The sequence below is a fragment of the Narcine bancroftii genome, chromosome 7, assembly GCF_036971445.1.
Source record: "Narcine bancroftii isolate sNarBan1 chromosome 7, sNarBan1.hap1, whole genome shotgun sequence".
Classification (NCBI taxonomy): Eukaryota; Metazoa; Chordata; class Chondrichthyes; order Torpediniformes; family Narcinidae; genus Narcine; species Narcine bancroftii.
Window position 1 is genome coordinate 50,818,472 of NC_091475.1, and position 16,458 is coordinate 50,834,929.

A 16,458-nucleotide genomic window follows, 5' to 3' on the forward strand; every position below is an offset into this window, starting at 1 on the left:
CACCATCTACCCTATCTGTACCTTTCATGATTTTAAATCATTCGATCATGTCATCATATAGAAAACAGACCCAGTCTATCCAATCTTTTCTAACAATTCAAGCCCTTTAATACAGACATCTTTTCTGCACCCTTTCTGACTTAAATCACATCTTTCTATCATGGGCAGCATGGTACAATAGCAGCCAACACAACACTATTACAGCGTCAGCAACCCAGGTACAAATCCAGTGCTGTCTGTAAAGAGTTTGTGTGTTCTCCCTATCTGTCTGGACTTCCTTCTACCACCCTCCAAAATGTACAAGGTTGTAGATTACTTGGTGGGGGGGGGGGGGGGGGGGGACGGACACAAGAGCTCATGGGCTGGAAGGGCCTGTTACTGTGCCATATCTCACTGACAAAAGGCAAAGGAGGAAAAACCCAACACCCAACCCCAACCAACCAATTTTCCCCTGCAACCGCTGCAACCGTGTCTGCCTGTCCCGCATCGGACTTGTCAGCCACAAACGAGCCTGCAGCTGACGTGGACTTTTTACCCCCTCCATAAATCTTCGTCCGCGAAGCCAAGCCAAAGAGTCTAAATTTATAATGTAAAAATTTAAGTGGTGACCAGAACATGCCAAATGCTGCTTGACCCAAGTTTTGTACACTGAAGTGATTTTCCAGCTCTTGTACTCAATGCTGATAAAAACAAGCATGACGTTCTCTTTCTCCATCATCCTATACACCTATGTTCTACTTCATCCAGGGAACAATGGACGTACCTACTTCCTTCCCTCTCTTCATTACCTTTCCCACTGTCCTGCCATTCACTGTCTCTCTCCAACCCTGGTTTAACTTGCCAAAACACTTCACATCTCACTTGCCTGGTGAGTGAGGAAGGTTGTACTTTACTCGACTCAAGCATATGAGTGAACAACAGATGAAAGTTTAATCTGGATGAGAAATATTCCATATTTTCAGGAATTGAAAGAGTATTTGGAAAGGTATAGATGCTTCCATAATCTCATGCTCTAGAATTTCACACAGCAAACCCCTCCCCAGAGAGAACAGAACAAAAACAAACTCAAATGTTGCCAATCCATTTGCAGCTACAGGTTGAACACCCCTTACCCAAATACCTGAAATCAGAAATGATACAAAATCCAAAACTTTTTTTTGTCCATGGTCCCATAGGTAATACAGAATGTAGTTCAGAAATCCCATTCAAAGGATGGGACTTAGCAGACATAAGTAGTGCATTATAGAGTGTAGATGGATATGTAAATATTTGTATTGTAATGTGAATTAATGCATGCATCTTTAAGCCAGAGTGAATGAGGGCATTTTTAAAAAAAATGGTGTTCCAAAATCTGATAAGGGATATTCAACTTGTATTGGGGAAATGTTCAAATGGTGAGAGATCATTTTCATGAACAGATTTATGGCTCACCTTTCACAATTAGGTGAATGTAACTGAAACCGTAAACATCAGCTAAAAGAAGTTTCTTTTTCACTTTATAAAGTAACTGGCATGTCACATGCTGCCAGGATCAATAAGAAAAAGGGTTTTTCAAATGCAGAGCCTGAAAAATGCCATTTTGTAAAAAAAGTCAACATTAAAACAACTTTTGAAAAAGAACACTTTACAGGGATCACTTAAAAAAATGCACTCCTTAGCTGAAGGAAATATACCAAATAACGAATGAATTAATGGAAAACAACTAACCAGGAAGATGGGATGATTCGCATGTTGGAATGTTGGTTCCAGTATTTCCAATGGGCATTGGGGCACTCATTGGAGGTATAGCTCCAGGTGGAAGGTAACCTGAAAGAAGAAATATTTTTAAAAATATTTTTAATTGCTAAATATTAAAATGGATCTCCCAATGAAGACAAGAGTCCAAAATGTATATCACATTTCAAGATCAACTATTCTGCCACAAGAAGTTTTTGCTGCTGATGTTATTTTACATATGGCATCGAGATGAAGCATAATGAATAAGATGTGATTAAACTTGATGAGGTAATTGTGAAATCTAACCATAATCCTGGAAAAGTACCACTCTCATTTCTGATCAAGGCTCATCAAATTAAATAAACAATCAGATAGGTTCTAGAGTTAAGTCAGAGAATAATAACAACAACCTAACATTGATAAGCTATCCAAAGAGCAAGCAGAGACACAACTCGCAAATGGGGTCCTCCTGTGCTGTCAATATTTGCTACCACACCAAGTCCTGGGACTCAACACCCCCTTGTGTAATTGGATCCTGGATTTCCTCCCCTCCCGACCACGATCAATCAGAACCAGAACTCTACAGGGCTGCGTTCTTAGCCCTTGCTCCACTCACTTTCCACCTATGACTGTGTGGCTTGGCATGACAACACAATCATCGACAGATTCAGTGACAATACCATGGTAGTAGGTTGTATAAAAAGGGGCGATAAGTCAACGTACAAGAGGGAGATTGAAAATGGTTGAATGGTGCACAAACAACCTCGCACTCAATGTCACCAAAACCAAGGAACTGTTTGCTGACTTCAGGAAAGTTAAACCTAAGATGTACGATCAGTGATAACTGGGGGAAACAAAGGTGGAAAAGGTGAGAAAATTTAAGTTCTTGAGAATCATTAACTTGGAGGATCTTTCCTGTCCCAACACACACATGGCAACATGAAGAAAGCACATCAGCACTTCTACTTCTTCAGGAGTTTGTGGAGTTTTGTATGATATCGGAAACCTTTACAAATTTCTACAGATGTGTGGTGGAAAGTGTTCCGACTTGCTGCATCAGTCTGGTATGGGGATACAAATACCCCTGAGCATAAATCCTTGCAAAAGGCGGTGGACAAACCTCAGTACATCAAAGGCAAAACCTTCTACAGGGAACCATCTACAGGGAACACTGCCATTGGAAAGCAGCAGCAATCATCAAGGATCCACATCACTCAGCACACACTTGGTTCTTGCTGCTGCCATCAGGAAAGAGGTGTAGGTACCACAAGACTCACACCACTAGGTTCACAAATAGCTGCTGCCCTTCCACCATCAGACTCAATCAGGGACTTATTTAAGGACTCTTTTGCAATTTTATGACTTTTTTTTCTCTCTGTATTTCAGCTTGTTTACATTTCTTTATTTGTTTACATGTGTGCCTCAAGTACAGGGTTTTTTTTTGCATCACCAATTCTGCCTCACCTGTAGGTAAAAGAATCTCAGGGTTGGATGTAATGTCATATATGTACCCTGACAAGGAATCTGAAAATCTGAAACGCTGTCAGGTTTGATCAATGGAAAATTATGAGGTACAAATATAGTGGATAGGTAAATGAAATTACGTTCTGGTGAACGATTCAATTCCATAAATGTTAACAAACATGGAATTATTTTTAATTTAAAAAAAATGCCAAGTTCATTATGTTAGGAACTATTAGGGAGTCGACATTCAACACACACAAAATAACCAAAACAACTCACAGATCGAAAAAAATAACTTCTCAGGCCACCTTTAAAGAAACTGAAGCAGCACATATGAAACACAGAAACTGATGGTCTCTCACTGAAATACTTGTACACCGTTCTGATTGGTCAGCTGGAAATAGAGCAGTAAAGATTCAAAAGATGCAGGATTGAATTACAAGAAGCTGTAAAGTGTGGGACCTTTTTATCTTGAGCATAGGAGGCCAAGGCAGGATCTAAGAGTGTGGCGGCGCACATCTCTGTGAGTGAACCAGCCCTGTTTGTACCACCACGCTGGCGGGGCAGCTGCAGAAGATGGCGCTGCTGGGGCTTGCTCATTGCCTCGTGGCTTAGGCCACAGCTCGTGCCCCGGGCAATGGGATGACATCACCGCTGCGTGGCGCAGAACTCCCGTCGGCCTTAAAGGGGCGCATGCGAAATTCAAATAAACAGTTCAACTGAAAACCCCACCGAGTTCAGTGGTGTTTTTCTGTGTTGTAGCAGCCGCAACAAGAGATTGATAAAATCAGGAGGGCATATATAAGGTAAATAGTCAGACTTTTACCCAGGATAGGGTCATGGAGTTAAGGCAGGAGGAGAAAGACTGAAAAGGGACCAAGGAGCAACTTTTTCACAGAAAGGTGGTAAGAATATGGAATGAGCTACAAGAGGAAATGGTGGAGGCGGGTGCAGCTGTGATGTTCAAAAGCCATTTAGACAGGTTCATGGATAGGAAAAGTTTGGAGACGTGGACTGAACACATACAAAAGGGACTCTTGCATAGATAACTTGGTCAAAATGGACAAATTGGCCAAAGAGCCACAGTCATTTTCATAAGTTGAAATTCTTCATCAAAACCAAAATGATTTACTATTTAAGCAAAGCTATTGTTTTGATAACATTTGGCATCCATACAATTCACAATGGGCTTTCTGCTCACTACAGGAAATAAGCAGTGCTCTTTCAGGACCATGATCTGGGACATTTCTTTTTGTTTAACAGTCCTGACCACACAGCAATGATTTTGAATCCAGACTGCTTAAAGCAGCCAATATGCCAGCATGAAATAATGCTTTCCTGCTCAATTAGAATTAGAAGCAGCAAACCAGAAAAAAATCGAGAAGGGAAATAACATTAATTAATGCAAAAAAGGAAATTTTTGTACATCTCTCAGCAAAACTAATTTTAGAATTTCATCAACAAATACCACTGAGCAAATGAATTTGAAGTCAGCCTCTTGGTACCTGTGGTGCCGAGGTAGCAGCAAACAAGCACAAACTCAAAAGATTGTACAACAGGCTTTATTCCAGTCAAAGTCTGAACACCAGTTCAAGCCTTGGTGGCTCCCCATGTGACTGGCTCAGAAGGGGCCGGCTCACGTTTATATTCAGGTTGGCTGATTGAAAGCCAGCCAGGTGGTCAGCCCCTTAGGTGGTCTTCCTGCAGGTACAGAGATCGCCCCCTGCAGTAGGCAGGTGGTCATATCATCACATTCAACCCCTTCTTAAAATTAAGTTCAGGAGGGGGAGATGTAAAACAGTGCTGGGTGGTGTTTACAAATTCAGGCAGTCTGGCAGCTTTCGGCATCTTTGAACTGTTGCAGGGTTGGCGAGGGCTGGTTGCCTGAGAGTTAGCTGGGTCCAGCGTAGCCACTGTGGGCATCGGTGTGGTCAGTGTGGTGTATCTGCATGTCTGTCCACTGGGGGGGGGCAGGGGAGTGGCCAGGTGGTCCTCTAGGAGTGGGGGTCTCTGGAGGGGCAGAGGTCAGCCCTCGAATCCCGGGTTGCCGGGAGGTTGGGCCAGGTACATGTGATGCTTGTGGGGGGGGGGGGAGGCGGGGCCCTGCTGGTGCCTCAATCCTCCTCTGCCATTGACTAATTGTGGCAGATCAGACTTGCGTCAATTCTGCAGTCCCATCAATCCAAAGATATTTTTATCGTATCATTACCTCTCCACAACTTGCTTTCCTACCCATCACAGTATAATAAATTTATCAACCATTCCATCAGTCACTTCAAAGCCATTTATATTATTTGTAAAAAGTCAAGGCTTCATCAGTGTTTCTTGTGTCACAACATTCAATACATTTTGCCACATTTGCACCTGGTTGCAGGCCAGTTTACTATCCAAGCTCCTGCACCAGGGGCTTTTACTTTCTGCCATGACCTTTGATGCAGCATCTTATAAAATGACATCTGGAAATCTAAATACAGTACCAGTAGTTCAACAGCACATACAACTTGTTCAAACAATTCCAATAAATTGTTCAAATGTGATTTCTCTTTTACAAAGTCACCTTGACTTCGCTCGATTAACTTGGATTTTCTTTTAAGAATAAGAGCCTCTAACATTTTCTCTATGACAGGAATAGAGAACGGGTCTGTAATTTCCTGCTATGACTCATCCCCTGTTCAACAAAGAAGACACATTTACTATTTTCCAATTTCATGAAACCTCCACAAAATCTGTGGAATTTCAGAAAATTAAAGATCAATGCACCAACTAAATAAGTGAACACTTCTCTCAAGGCTGAATAAAAAGCATAAAGACCTGGAGAGTTGTCAGCTCATACCTCCAATAGTTTTCTTTCTCATTAGAATATTTTTGTAAGACCCACTTAAATGCCTGTCACTGCAATCAAATGGAAATGGATAGACAGTTCAATATAGCTTGCCCTGCTTTCATGCCTTCATAATTGCCTCAAGTTTAAAATACCAAATCCATTCCTCTCCCGCACACAGTGGAAAATTATATAATGGTTTTTGGTTTGCGCCTTCTTCACCATGAGGTCATTAATTAATTACTGTACAATATTGCCTGCTCATTCTAATAACTACCCCAAAAATATAGAAAATTCCTTTGACAATTTGATAGTTATAGCTCCATATGCAGATTAAAATCATCCAAGATTCTCACTGTACCTTTCTGACAAGCTTTCATGATGCGTTTAAAAAATGTGAACACTATTGGAAATGTTTCACTTTCCAATTAAGCTATCAAAAATAAAAAAAGAGGATGATCCAATAAAAGAATAAAGGCAACATATTATCATAATTACTTTTCTTTGAATGAACAAACTTAGGTTAGTCAACATAACATCTTGTTCAGTATTGCAGATGCAGATAATTCTCAGCCACTGCAAAATATTCTGTGAAGTGACATACCAGGTGGTGGCTGGACTGGATTGAAACCAGGACGCATGAATGGAGGAGGAGGAGGAGGTGGTGGCGGTGGCGGCACTCCAGGATTGAAAGTAGGTGGTGGAATCGTTGAAAAATTCGGAGGTTGGAGTCTATTCACTGCAGGAATTGGCTGAACACCAGGCATCTGCAATGACAAAATTAACAGTAAAATTTCCAAAAATATTTAATATACCTCATATCAAAATATTGAGCAAACATTTAAAAACTTTATTCCATTTCTTTGGTATTGGACAAATTCTTAAGAAAAAAAAACTCAATAACCACATTGAAAACTAAACACATTTGCTGCTCTGTAAATAGCAGTGTCATTCAAACAACTTTTGGACAGTGATTTTTGTTTTGTTGACACCTTCACGGAATGAAATTTTAATTTCAATTGCTACTTAATGCTAATATTGATACAATCTCCCTCCCTGCCCCCAACATAAAGGATTGTTTGTTATTCCAAGAAAATATTTGTACATTGGGGCAAGTTCTCTGAAGAGAAATTGCGTGAAGCAGCAAAACTTTGTGAACTTGGGATGCAGATATTCGGAAGTCCATCTGCTTGCATCTGGCTAACATGCAAGTTCAGAGTGAATCAGAAGTCCAGAGTGCAACCAAAACTCTTCAGAGTGCAAATATCCTGATATGGGCTGATTTGTAACTAGGGCGGGGAAGGGTGGAGGGAAATCACTTCTCTATTTCCCATTCCCTTTAAGCTCACTAAGTTCATTGTCAAATTCATGAGATCCTTGTAAAATATTTTAAATTGAAAAAAAGTTAATCAGGAAAGTCTGCAGGTGCTGTGATTGTAGCACAATATACAAAAGTCCTGCAGAAACTCAACAGATCATGCAGTGCCTATAGGAAGCAAAGGTAATATAACCAACATTTTGAGCCTGATCTCTTTGTCAAGGAATGAGCAGAAAACTGACAAGACCTGAAATAAAAAGCTAGGGGGAGGAGCTCAGGGCAACAGGCATTGTGGAAATGGGTGGGAGGGGAGAGAAAAAAAAGTGAATGTAGTCGGGGGAGGGGATCGCATTCTGAATGGAGAGGGAAGGGAGCGGGGAGCTGGAGGAAAGGAGAGAGGGGAACAGGGAAGGGAGAGGCCTAATGAAAACTGGAGAGGGCCCAGACATAATATTAGGTGTTGTGCTGCCAAATTGTGGGTGGCCTCAGTTTGAAAGTGCATGAAGGCATGGGGTGTGGAAATGAAATAATATTGGGGAATTATAAAGAGCATCATCCAATAATTTTAAAAAATCTGTTCTTCCCAAGAGTTTCAGATTATCAGAATTTTACTGTTGTGAATATTCATAAATCAAACATTCAAAAATTCAAAGGATACCCTTTTAATAAGTGAAAATGGGCTGAAAGGCAGAGACAAATTGATTAATGTTAATGAAGACAAGGTATATCAAAAACATTCAAGAACTTACTGTTGCACAATATGTTGAACTCTCTAACGTGACTATCTTAAGAGCCACCTTATATTTTCCAAAAGCATCACAAGAAACAACTGATGAATAAATCCTCAGAATGACACGATCAACATATAAATATACTCTGCTACCAGATCACTGACAATCAATTCTTCACTGAAGGGATACAAAGTATCTCTTAAACACTGAAGAATAATTAAATGAATAACAAGTCAAAAATTTTTCTGTAATAATTCCAAATGATTTGCAATTATGATAACGTGATCAGAATTCTATGAAAGATATATACATAATTATATCAATCACATTTCATTCTTACTTGTGTCGGCATTGGCAGGGAGGTTTGAGGCATTTCTTCTGCTTGTGTAACTGCTGTACCGCCATTCTCAGATGTGTCAACCACAGTTGTTGGTGTCTTGGTAATATTCTTCCATTCTAATATAAATAAAGATGGGAATAAAAGCTGACATTCTAAATGTGACTAAATGAAAAGTAAAAGCCTTTGCTTCTTGTGTGTTCTGGCCATTGGACATATTTCTCTCCAATTGTTCACTGCAAAAATCAAGCCTATTGAATGCATTTGTCATGAATAATATTGTAAAACTGCAGATAGAATTGATTGTTCTTTTTTCATTGATGCTTTCCATGAAAAAATGTAACTTTGTCAACAAGTTCCAATTTTAATTTACATATCACCAACTACACAAAAAGCAGGTTAAACCGTACTTGGAGAATTGTGTGCAGTTCTGGTTGTCACACGAGAAGAATTTTGTGTCTACGTGAGACCATGCAGAAGAGATTCACCAGGGTGCGGCTTGGATTGGAGCACTTCAAACTCAAGGCGACATTGGATAGGCTAGGTCTGCTTTCCAGGGAGAGGAGGCAGAGGGATAACCTGATAGATGTATGTGAGGTGCAAGATCAGGTGGATAGTCAAAATCATTTTCCCATGGGAAAAGGAGACCTGATGGATACTTTTTTTTTAGAAAGAGTGGTCAATATCTTAAATATGCTGCGGAGGAGATAATGGAATCAGATGTAATCAGTACATATAAAATTAATTTAGGAAGATGTGTTATTAGGCAAGATAATGGAGGATACAATCCAAAAGGGATTATATAAATGGGGAAAAAAAGTTGGCATGGACATAATGGACAGAACTGCCCATTTCTGTTCTCTATGATACTAAAGTGAAGCAAGGTTTCCGCTCCTGAATTCATATTCTCTGTAATCAAGCCCAAAGTACCATTTCCTTTAATAATTTTCTGCTTCTGCTCCATATTAACTTTGGTTGTTCATTTATAAGGCAATTAAGGCCCCACTGAACCGTCAAACCTTTCACACTCTTATTTCAGGTGATCTGAAAACTTTGTCGTTCAATTTTTCTGTGTAAGTGAATGACTGAGTTCATCATAATATATTCTTTTGCTGCACCTATTGACTTAAACCATCTTTTTTGCATGAAGCCATTCTGCATTTCTACTTACAAGCATATTGATAGCCAAGTTTTCTGGTCTTTATCAAATCTTCAATCTAATACTGGCATAAATATACATCTTAATTTTGCTAAGAATGAGAGACATTATTGAAAGCCTTCTGAAGAAATTGAAACACATAAATTGGGTCCCTTTATTTACCTGATTATGATTTTCTTTCCATAACTGTCAACTTGTGCAATCTAGTTTTTATTTTCCAACTACGTTGTTTCCAATCACTCAAAAACTTTACAGATTTTCCCTAATACTGATGTCAGGCTAAGTGGTCGAGGGATTCCTATTTTTAATCTCCTAAAAGAATGGGGTTACATCTAGTACATTGCAATCTGTGGGACCATTCCATAATTTATAAATCTCTGGAAGATGACAACTTTTGCAACCATAATTTCAAAAGCCATATCCTTCAAAACTTGTGCCTGTAAACCATTAGGCCTAAGAGATTTATCATTTCTCAGTACCATTAAAATAAACAAATTATTTATATTTTATTTAAAAAAATAAACAACTATCTTCATTCTTGAGAAAATTGACTGGATAAAGTGTTCAGAGTTGATGACACTTACCTGGACAAAGTGTTTCATTGTCCAGCATCCCTCCTTCACACAAACGATCAAGCTCTTCTGGTTTAACTTTATCCCAAGGGATATAAGAGACCCCAAGCTCCACATCCCAGAACTGCTTGTATTCTGCTTTCATTCCTTTGTTTAAGGCCCAGGCAATCTGGATAAAAAGTAAACATTGTTTGCATTGTTTTATATCATTCCAAAAAAAAATCAAGAGTCTCAAAATATCCAGGACAGGTGTCATATTCCTTCTGCCTTGAACATTGCAGAAATCCTATCAGAAACAATACGACTGAAGTTGACATTCTACAATTCTGTGAAACTTTGATGTTTAAATTTCACTATTTCATAAATAAAAATCCTTCCAGAAATGGAAAATTGGAAAATGAATCTCTATCAGATGGATATCCTGCATATATCATTTAATTTAGGATGTTTACTATTTACTATTTCCATAAAAATGCTGTGCAATCAAAACTTTCAGCCACTATTGGTTACATCTGATTAAATGGTTAGAAAACCATTTGCTTCAACATCTGCACACTGCTTACCTTTATAGGCTTTTGATTAACCTTGAATGTTCCTCTGCTAAGTTTCTGTAAGGCTCGATATGCATCTTGTCTGTGAACCATCACAATGTAAGCACAACCTCTTGGAGGAATCATCTGAAATGGAGTAAAAAGATCAGTTACAATGACTCACCAAATATCAAAAGAAAGGAAAATGACAAAGAATATACAATTAAATTATACCCAGACCATCAGATCATCAACCAAAAATGCTAACTCTCTTTCTCACCACAAATGATAGAGGTAGATTGGGAGATTGCTTTGTTGTACATCTTCACTCTGAATACTGCAAAAGCAAAGACTTCCCATGGCCATCCACTTCAATTCCACACCCCAAGGCCACATTGACATCTCCGTCCATAGCCTTGTGTACTGCCAGATTGAGGCCACCCACAACTTGGAGCAACAACACTTTAGATTCCATTGCAATAGTCTCCAGTCAGACCGCATCAATATTGCCTTCTCCAATTTCCGTTAACCTCTTCCCCAGTCTCTCTCTCTTCCTCCTTCCTTCAGATCCCTTACCCCTTTCTTTTCTTCTCTTATCAGAGAAATATTTTTCTGAGCTTTGTCCTCGTCACCTATCACCTCAGTTTGTTTTCAACCTTCCAACTTGTATTTAACCGTTACTTGTTTGCCTGTGTTCCTCTCCCTCCCCCCTCCCCTCACCTTTTTAATCCAGCATCTGCTTGATTATCAGTACTCCTAAAGAAGGGGTCAGGCCTGAAACATCAACTGCCTTTTAATTTCGATGGATGTTGTGTGACCTGCACTTTTGACACTGCACAAGACACCAGCATCTGCACATTATTCTCTTTACCTCTGAGTAGCAATAGTATTTTCTGTTTTTAGAACAAATCATGCCAAGTTTTCATTTTTTTATTGACAGTATGCGTAGTTGTTGTTAACTCCTGTTATGAAGATTCTGCAATACATATTGGCCAGCACTTGCTGATAAGCAGTTCAAGCAAGTAGCAGCAAAATCAATCTCCACATTGACTTGCTACATGCAACAAGAGCACCGATATCAGAAGAAGCTTGACTTGCAAAATTACTTTGAATGTTGCAACATATTCTGGTGTTTGTTTTATTTATAAAAACTGAATGCATACAAAATGGGATATACATTTATATTCAATAAGGGTAGACGGGAATGTATTTCCATAAAAAAAAAAACAGACTGTCCAGCCCATCTTACCAGTCTCACCTATCAACGTCTTTTTTTCTACACTTTCTACAATCATCATCTATTATTTTGGTTCTGTTTTGTTATAAATATATCCATTTCTAGCATAATTGAATTCCAGATCCAAGCACAATTTATTAAATAAAATCTCTTCATCTCATTTTTAGTTATTTTGTGGGGAAAAAAACCATATACCTCTTTTCTATTGGTAATCTTACTGCTACCAAAAATGAATTCCGTATAATTGACTTGAAACAATTTCAAGAATTTGAATGTACAAGAAATTTGATCAATTCTTTGGAGAACAACCTTCTTTTCTCATCTCAAAGTAAATGAAGTTTTGGCTCATTGATACCATTTGAATAAATCTCAACTGCCACCTCCCTGATTTACCGTATTGACTCGAGTAATTGGAATGCTAATCTCACAAAGTAAACCACAGACAAGAAGCATCTATGTCTTTAGATTGGAATGTCATGCTTTACATCCATTTAAGAGGTCCTGACTGGAAAATATACACCACCAAAAGGTACCAACAATCATAAATTCGACACATGGTACAACAAGGCAGTCTGTTAAAGTTTGCTTTCCAAAATCTCAAGTCCAATCAATTGAATTTTGCCTCAACCTTAAATCTGCTAGTATTTTAATTTCTGCATTAAGAGTTAATCAGAAACTAGCAACATCCAATAGAGTAAAATCCCCATTATCTGCAATTCCATCAACCAGAAACTCTTAACAACTAGCAAAAAAGCCCCAAGAAAATAAATAAATAATGTCAAATGAATAAGACTGGGTGGATGGACCCTGAGGAGGAGCTCTGAGACTTTGTTGGACATGTGCAGGTTTGCCAGCTGAATTAGCAATATTCCTCAATGCGCACACATTCCCCCCCCCCCCCCGTCACCACTTGTGTGGAGGTGAATCGCGCCAAGGGCCTGACCAGGACACTGACATGGAGGTGAGACAGGTTGCGCCTAGGGCCTAACCGGGACACCGGCGTGGAGGTGAGTCAGGTTGCGTCGAGGACTTGACCAGAATACCAGTATGAAGAGCCAGTCGGTGCCATTTGCCGCTGGGGCAACTCTTCCAAAGTGTCTCCCTATCCTCACCTTGTAAGAGTCTTTATTTTTATTGGTATTAGGTATATCATGAAGGCATTATCTGTAAATTTGGGAGAGGGGTTAAATATGATGGCAGAACGGTTAGCATAGCAGCTAGAGCAACATTGTTACAGGTCCAGTGACTGGGGTTCAAATTTAAATTTTTAAAGTTACAGGAACTACTTGATTAAAGTGAACTTTACATAAATAAAGACTACAATACCAACTTTTTAAAAATTACTTTAAATTTTGCACCATCTTTTGTCTTTTAAAAGATGTATCCTTAACATAGGTTTATTAGTTAGGCATTGGAAGAGAGCATCTCAATCAACTAGAAAATTCACATTTCTAGGATCTGTGAACCCCAAATGGAGATTTTACTGCAATTCAGTTTAAATTTAAAGTTAAAACTTTCACTTAGCCTGACTTAACAAGTTAAACCCTGATCAGACTTTACAATAACAGATATATCTCTGTTCAGCAGGGATCAGAGGACATCAGTTGAAGACAGAAACTGAACCTGATTTATCCCCATAAAATTTTAAAAAAAGGCACGAGAGCAAAATGACATTTTGCAATTGCCCCTAGAACTGATTTTTAAATCATGAATTGCTTTCTTTTTCCTTGGCCATAGCTTCTGTACTTGACAATGAGCTAACTCCACGCATTAAGAAAAGATCATTTATACACAGGTCTAATGAGTGCAGTCAAGTATTTCATCCAAGGAAACAAGTAATCTTTCACCAAAGATAAAATAGACTTACGTTCAAAGATTCTATCTGGCCAAACTCTTCCAAAAAATTTGCAACATCCTGCTGCGTTGCTCTTTTATCCAGTTGTCCAATCCAGAGTGTTGTACTGCAAACTGGAAGTAAGATGGAAAGCTTTACATAAGCAACAAGAGTAAACGGTTTAGTTGTGGAGTTGGTTTAAATATACAATGGAAGAATCCAACTTAAATTTAAGGAATAAATCATGCTTCCTTTTCCACAGCACAACAATGATGAACAACTTCAAACAAGTAAACAACGCAACTTAGTACGAACACTCACTCATATTTGAAGACAATGCTAAGATATTAACTGAACTTCATGAATATAACAGCATTTTTTTTTCCAAATAGCACAACAATTACATTAATGAAAAACATTAATTACAGAATAGTCTTTTAAAAAACAAGGAGCCAACAATGCAATAACAAGAGATTTTGGCAGGACACAATTTACCCACCGCTGACAATTTTAGACTTAATTGGCGGAAGCCCTTTTTGCCTGCGTTCTCGCTCCTTTTCTCTTTCACGCCTTTCTTGACTTCGGGATCGAGGAGAGTGCCTACGTCTTTCCCTAGATCGTGATCGAGAGCGTTTATGTCTTGATCTTCGGGACCTCGAACCAGACCGCGAACGCCTCCTCTTCGGTGATCTGTAGAAAGTAGATATTAGACATCTTGTAAAATATCAAAAACTAATACTTTGTTTTACATCATCTCATAACAACCAGTAATTCACCAGTCAGACTTCAGAACAAATATAGACCTACCCTGTTCCAAATCCTTCTGATTTCCACAAACAAAATATAAAACTGAATTGTTCTTAGTACTCATCCAAGCTGACAAAATCCTTTATTTAAGCTATGATTCTTATTAGTGATATAATAGATAATACATCTTAATTAATTGAAACCAAATGCCAGTAATGAAAGGAAGTTATGCAAATTGCCTCTTACAATTTCATCAGTTATCTGTTGCATCCAGTCAGGATTTTAAATTTGTCAATGTGCACTTCAAAATATGACTTCCTGATCCATATTGTGCCCTCCATAATGTTTTGGTCAAAGGCACTTTTCTCCTTTATTTGCCCTTGTGCTCCAGAGTTTTCAATTTGAAATCAAAAAATTCAAATATAATTAAAGTGCATATTTCATATTTATTCAAGGTTATTTGCATACATTTTGGTTTAACATGTAGCAATTACAGCATTTTTTTAAAAACATAGTCCACTTATTTCAAGGCACCATAATGCTTGGGACATTTGGCTTTACAGGTTTGTTGAATTGCTTCATTGGTGCAGGTACAAGAGAGCTAGGCTTGCTTCAAAGCTTTTCATCACCAAGTCTGTAGTAGACATTTTTCAACATAGGACTTGATTTGTGAGAACAAAAATTAAAGAAGCCATGATCAGGCTGAAAAACAAGAATAAAACAGTAAGTGACATCACCCAAACCTTCGGATTATCAAAATCAACAGTTTGAAACATCATGTTGAAGAAAGAGTGTACTGGTGAGCTCAGTAATCGCAAAGCCACTGGTATTCCAAGTAAAACCGCCAATGCTGATGACAGAAGAATTCCCATGAGATAACGAAGAAAAATCCCAACAGATCAGAAACACTATCCAGAAGGAAGTTGTGGAGATGTCAATGAACACTGTCCGCAGAAGACTTCCCGAAAAGAAATACAGAGGCTACACTGCAAGATGCAAACCACTAGTTAGCCAGAAAGGATGGCAGATTAGTTTGCAAAGAAGTGTTTAAAAGAGCCTGCAAAATTCTGGAAAAAATCTTATGGGCAGATGATATCGGAGTGATGGTAAAATCAAAATAAAGGTTCTGGGCCCAAACTGGGGTGGGGAGGGGGTACCCAGATGGGCCAGTTGGCATGGGCCAACTGCCCATTAGAGGCCTACTGCCTCTGCTAGAGGCAAAGGGTGGGGGGGGGGGGTGGAGGGGGAAAAGGGAGTGAAAAACACCCTTTGCCTTTGTAAAGAGAGTTAGCACAAAATATGAATAATTTAAAGAAGATTCACAACAGATTAATACAGATGAAATAAAGATAAATAAATGCAGAAATGAAATATCTTTTCCCATCCTTCTCACAACTGCCACAATGCTCGCCGCGCGGGAACAAGTGATCACGTCTGCCTTACTATTGAGAGGTAGCTCAATAGAGCCTGCCTTCCCCCATCATTTCTTCGTATTCATATATTTGGTGTTGTGTAATTGGTTTATAAATCCAGTATAACTCAAATTATCCAAAACCTGATTCTCCAAAATCTTAATTTATCCAAAAAATATTTTGGAGCTGAACTGATCAGGACCTCAGGCTCCCGGCACCGGCAGCAGTGCAGTGGCCCTCAGGCCCCCAGTGGCAGCTCCCAGGCAAGAGTGGGACCCTCAGGCTCCCAGGCAGGGGCAGGAGCAGGACCTTGATGGGGAAGTGTCAGTGATCAGCAGTGGCCAGCAGATTTTTGGTGAGAATTAAATTTTATTTTAATGCTTAAAAAGCTTTACCTTGTTGTCTGTTGTTACATAAACACTGTTCCAAGTGATTTGCTGTTGAGACAGGGGTGTTTTTAAAAAAAATGACCGGTTCCCCACAAAAAAAAGTTCATCCAAATTGGGCCCAGTCCTGACCATTTCGGATAATCGGAGTTATACTGTATTCGGAGTTATACTGTGTTGAGCCATGTGTACTC

General features: G+C 39.0%; 1 protein-coding gene across 1 annotated transcript in view; it reads right to left on the reverse strand.

The window, feature by feature from the left end:
* LOC138738910 (SR-related and CTD-associated factor 4-like) overlaps positions 1-16,458 on the reverse strand; it is a 102,155-nt gene that overhangs the window by 6,820 nt on the left and 78,877 nt on the right. Inside the window, exons 12-18 of the mRNA XM_069890094.1 lie at positions 14,219-14,409; positions 13,753-13,853; positions 10,682-10,795; positions 10,131-10,287; positions 8,391-8,506; positions 6,606-6,768; positions 1,708-1,806 (exon numbers count right to left, since the gene is read on the reverse strand). Of these exons, the coding sequence (XP_069746195.1) occupies positions 1,708-1,806; positions 6,606-6,768; positions 8,391-8,506; positions 10,131-10,287; positions 10,682-10,795; positions 13,753-13,853; positions 14,219-14,409 (941 nt within the window). The remainder of the gene's footprint in view (positions 1-1,707; positions 1,807-6,605; positions 6,769-8,390; positions 8,507-10,130; positions 10,288-10,681; positions 10,796-13,752; positions 13,854-14,218; positions 14,410-16,458) is intronic.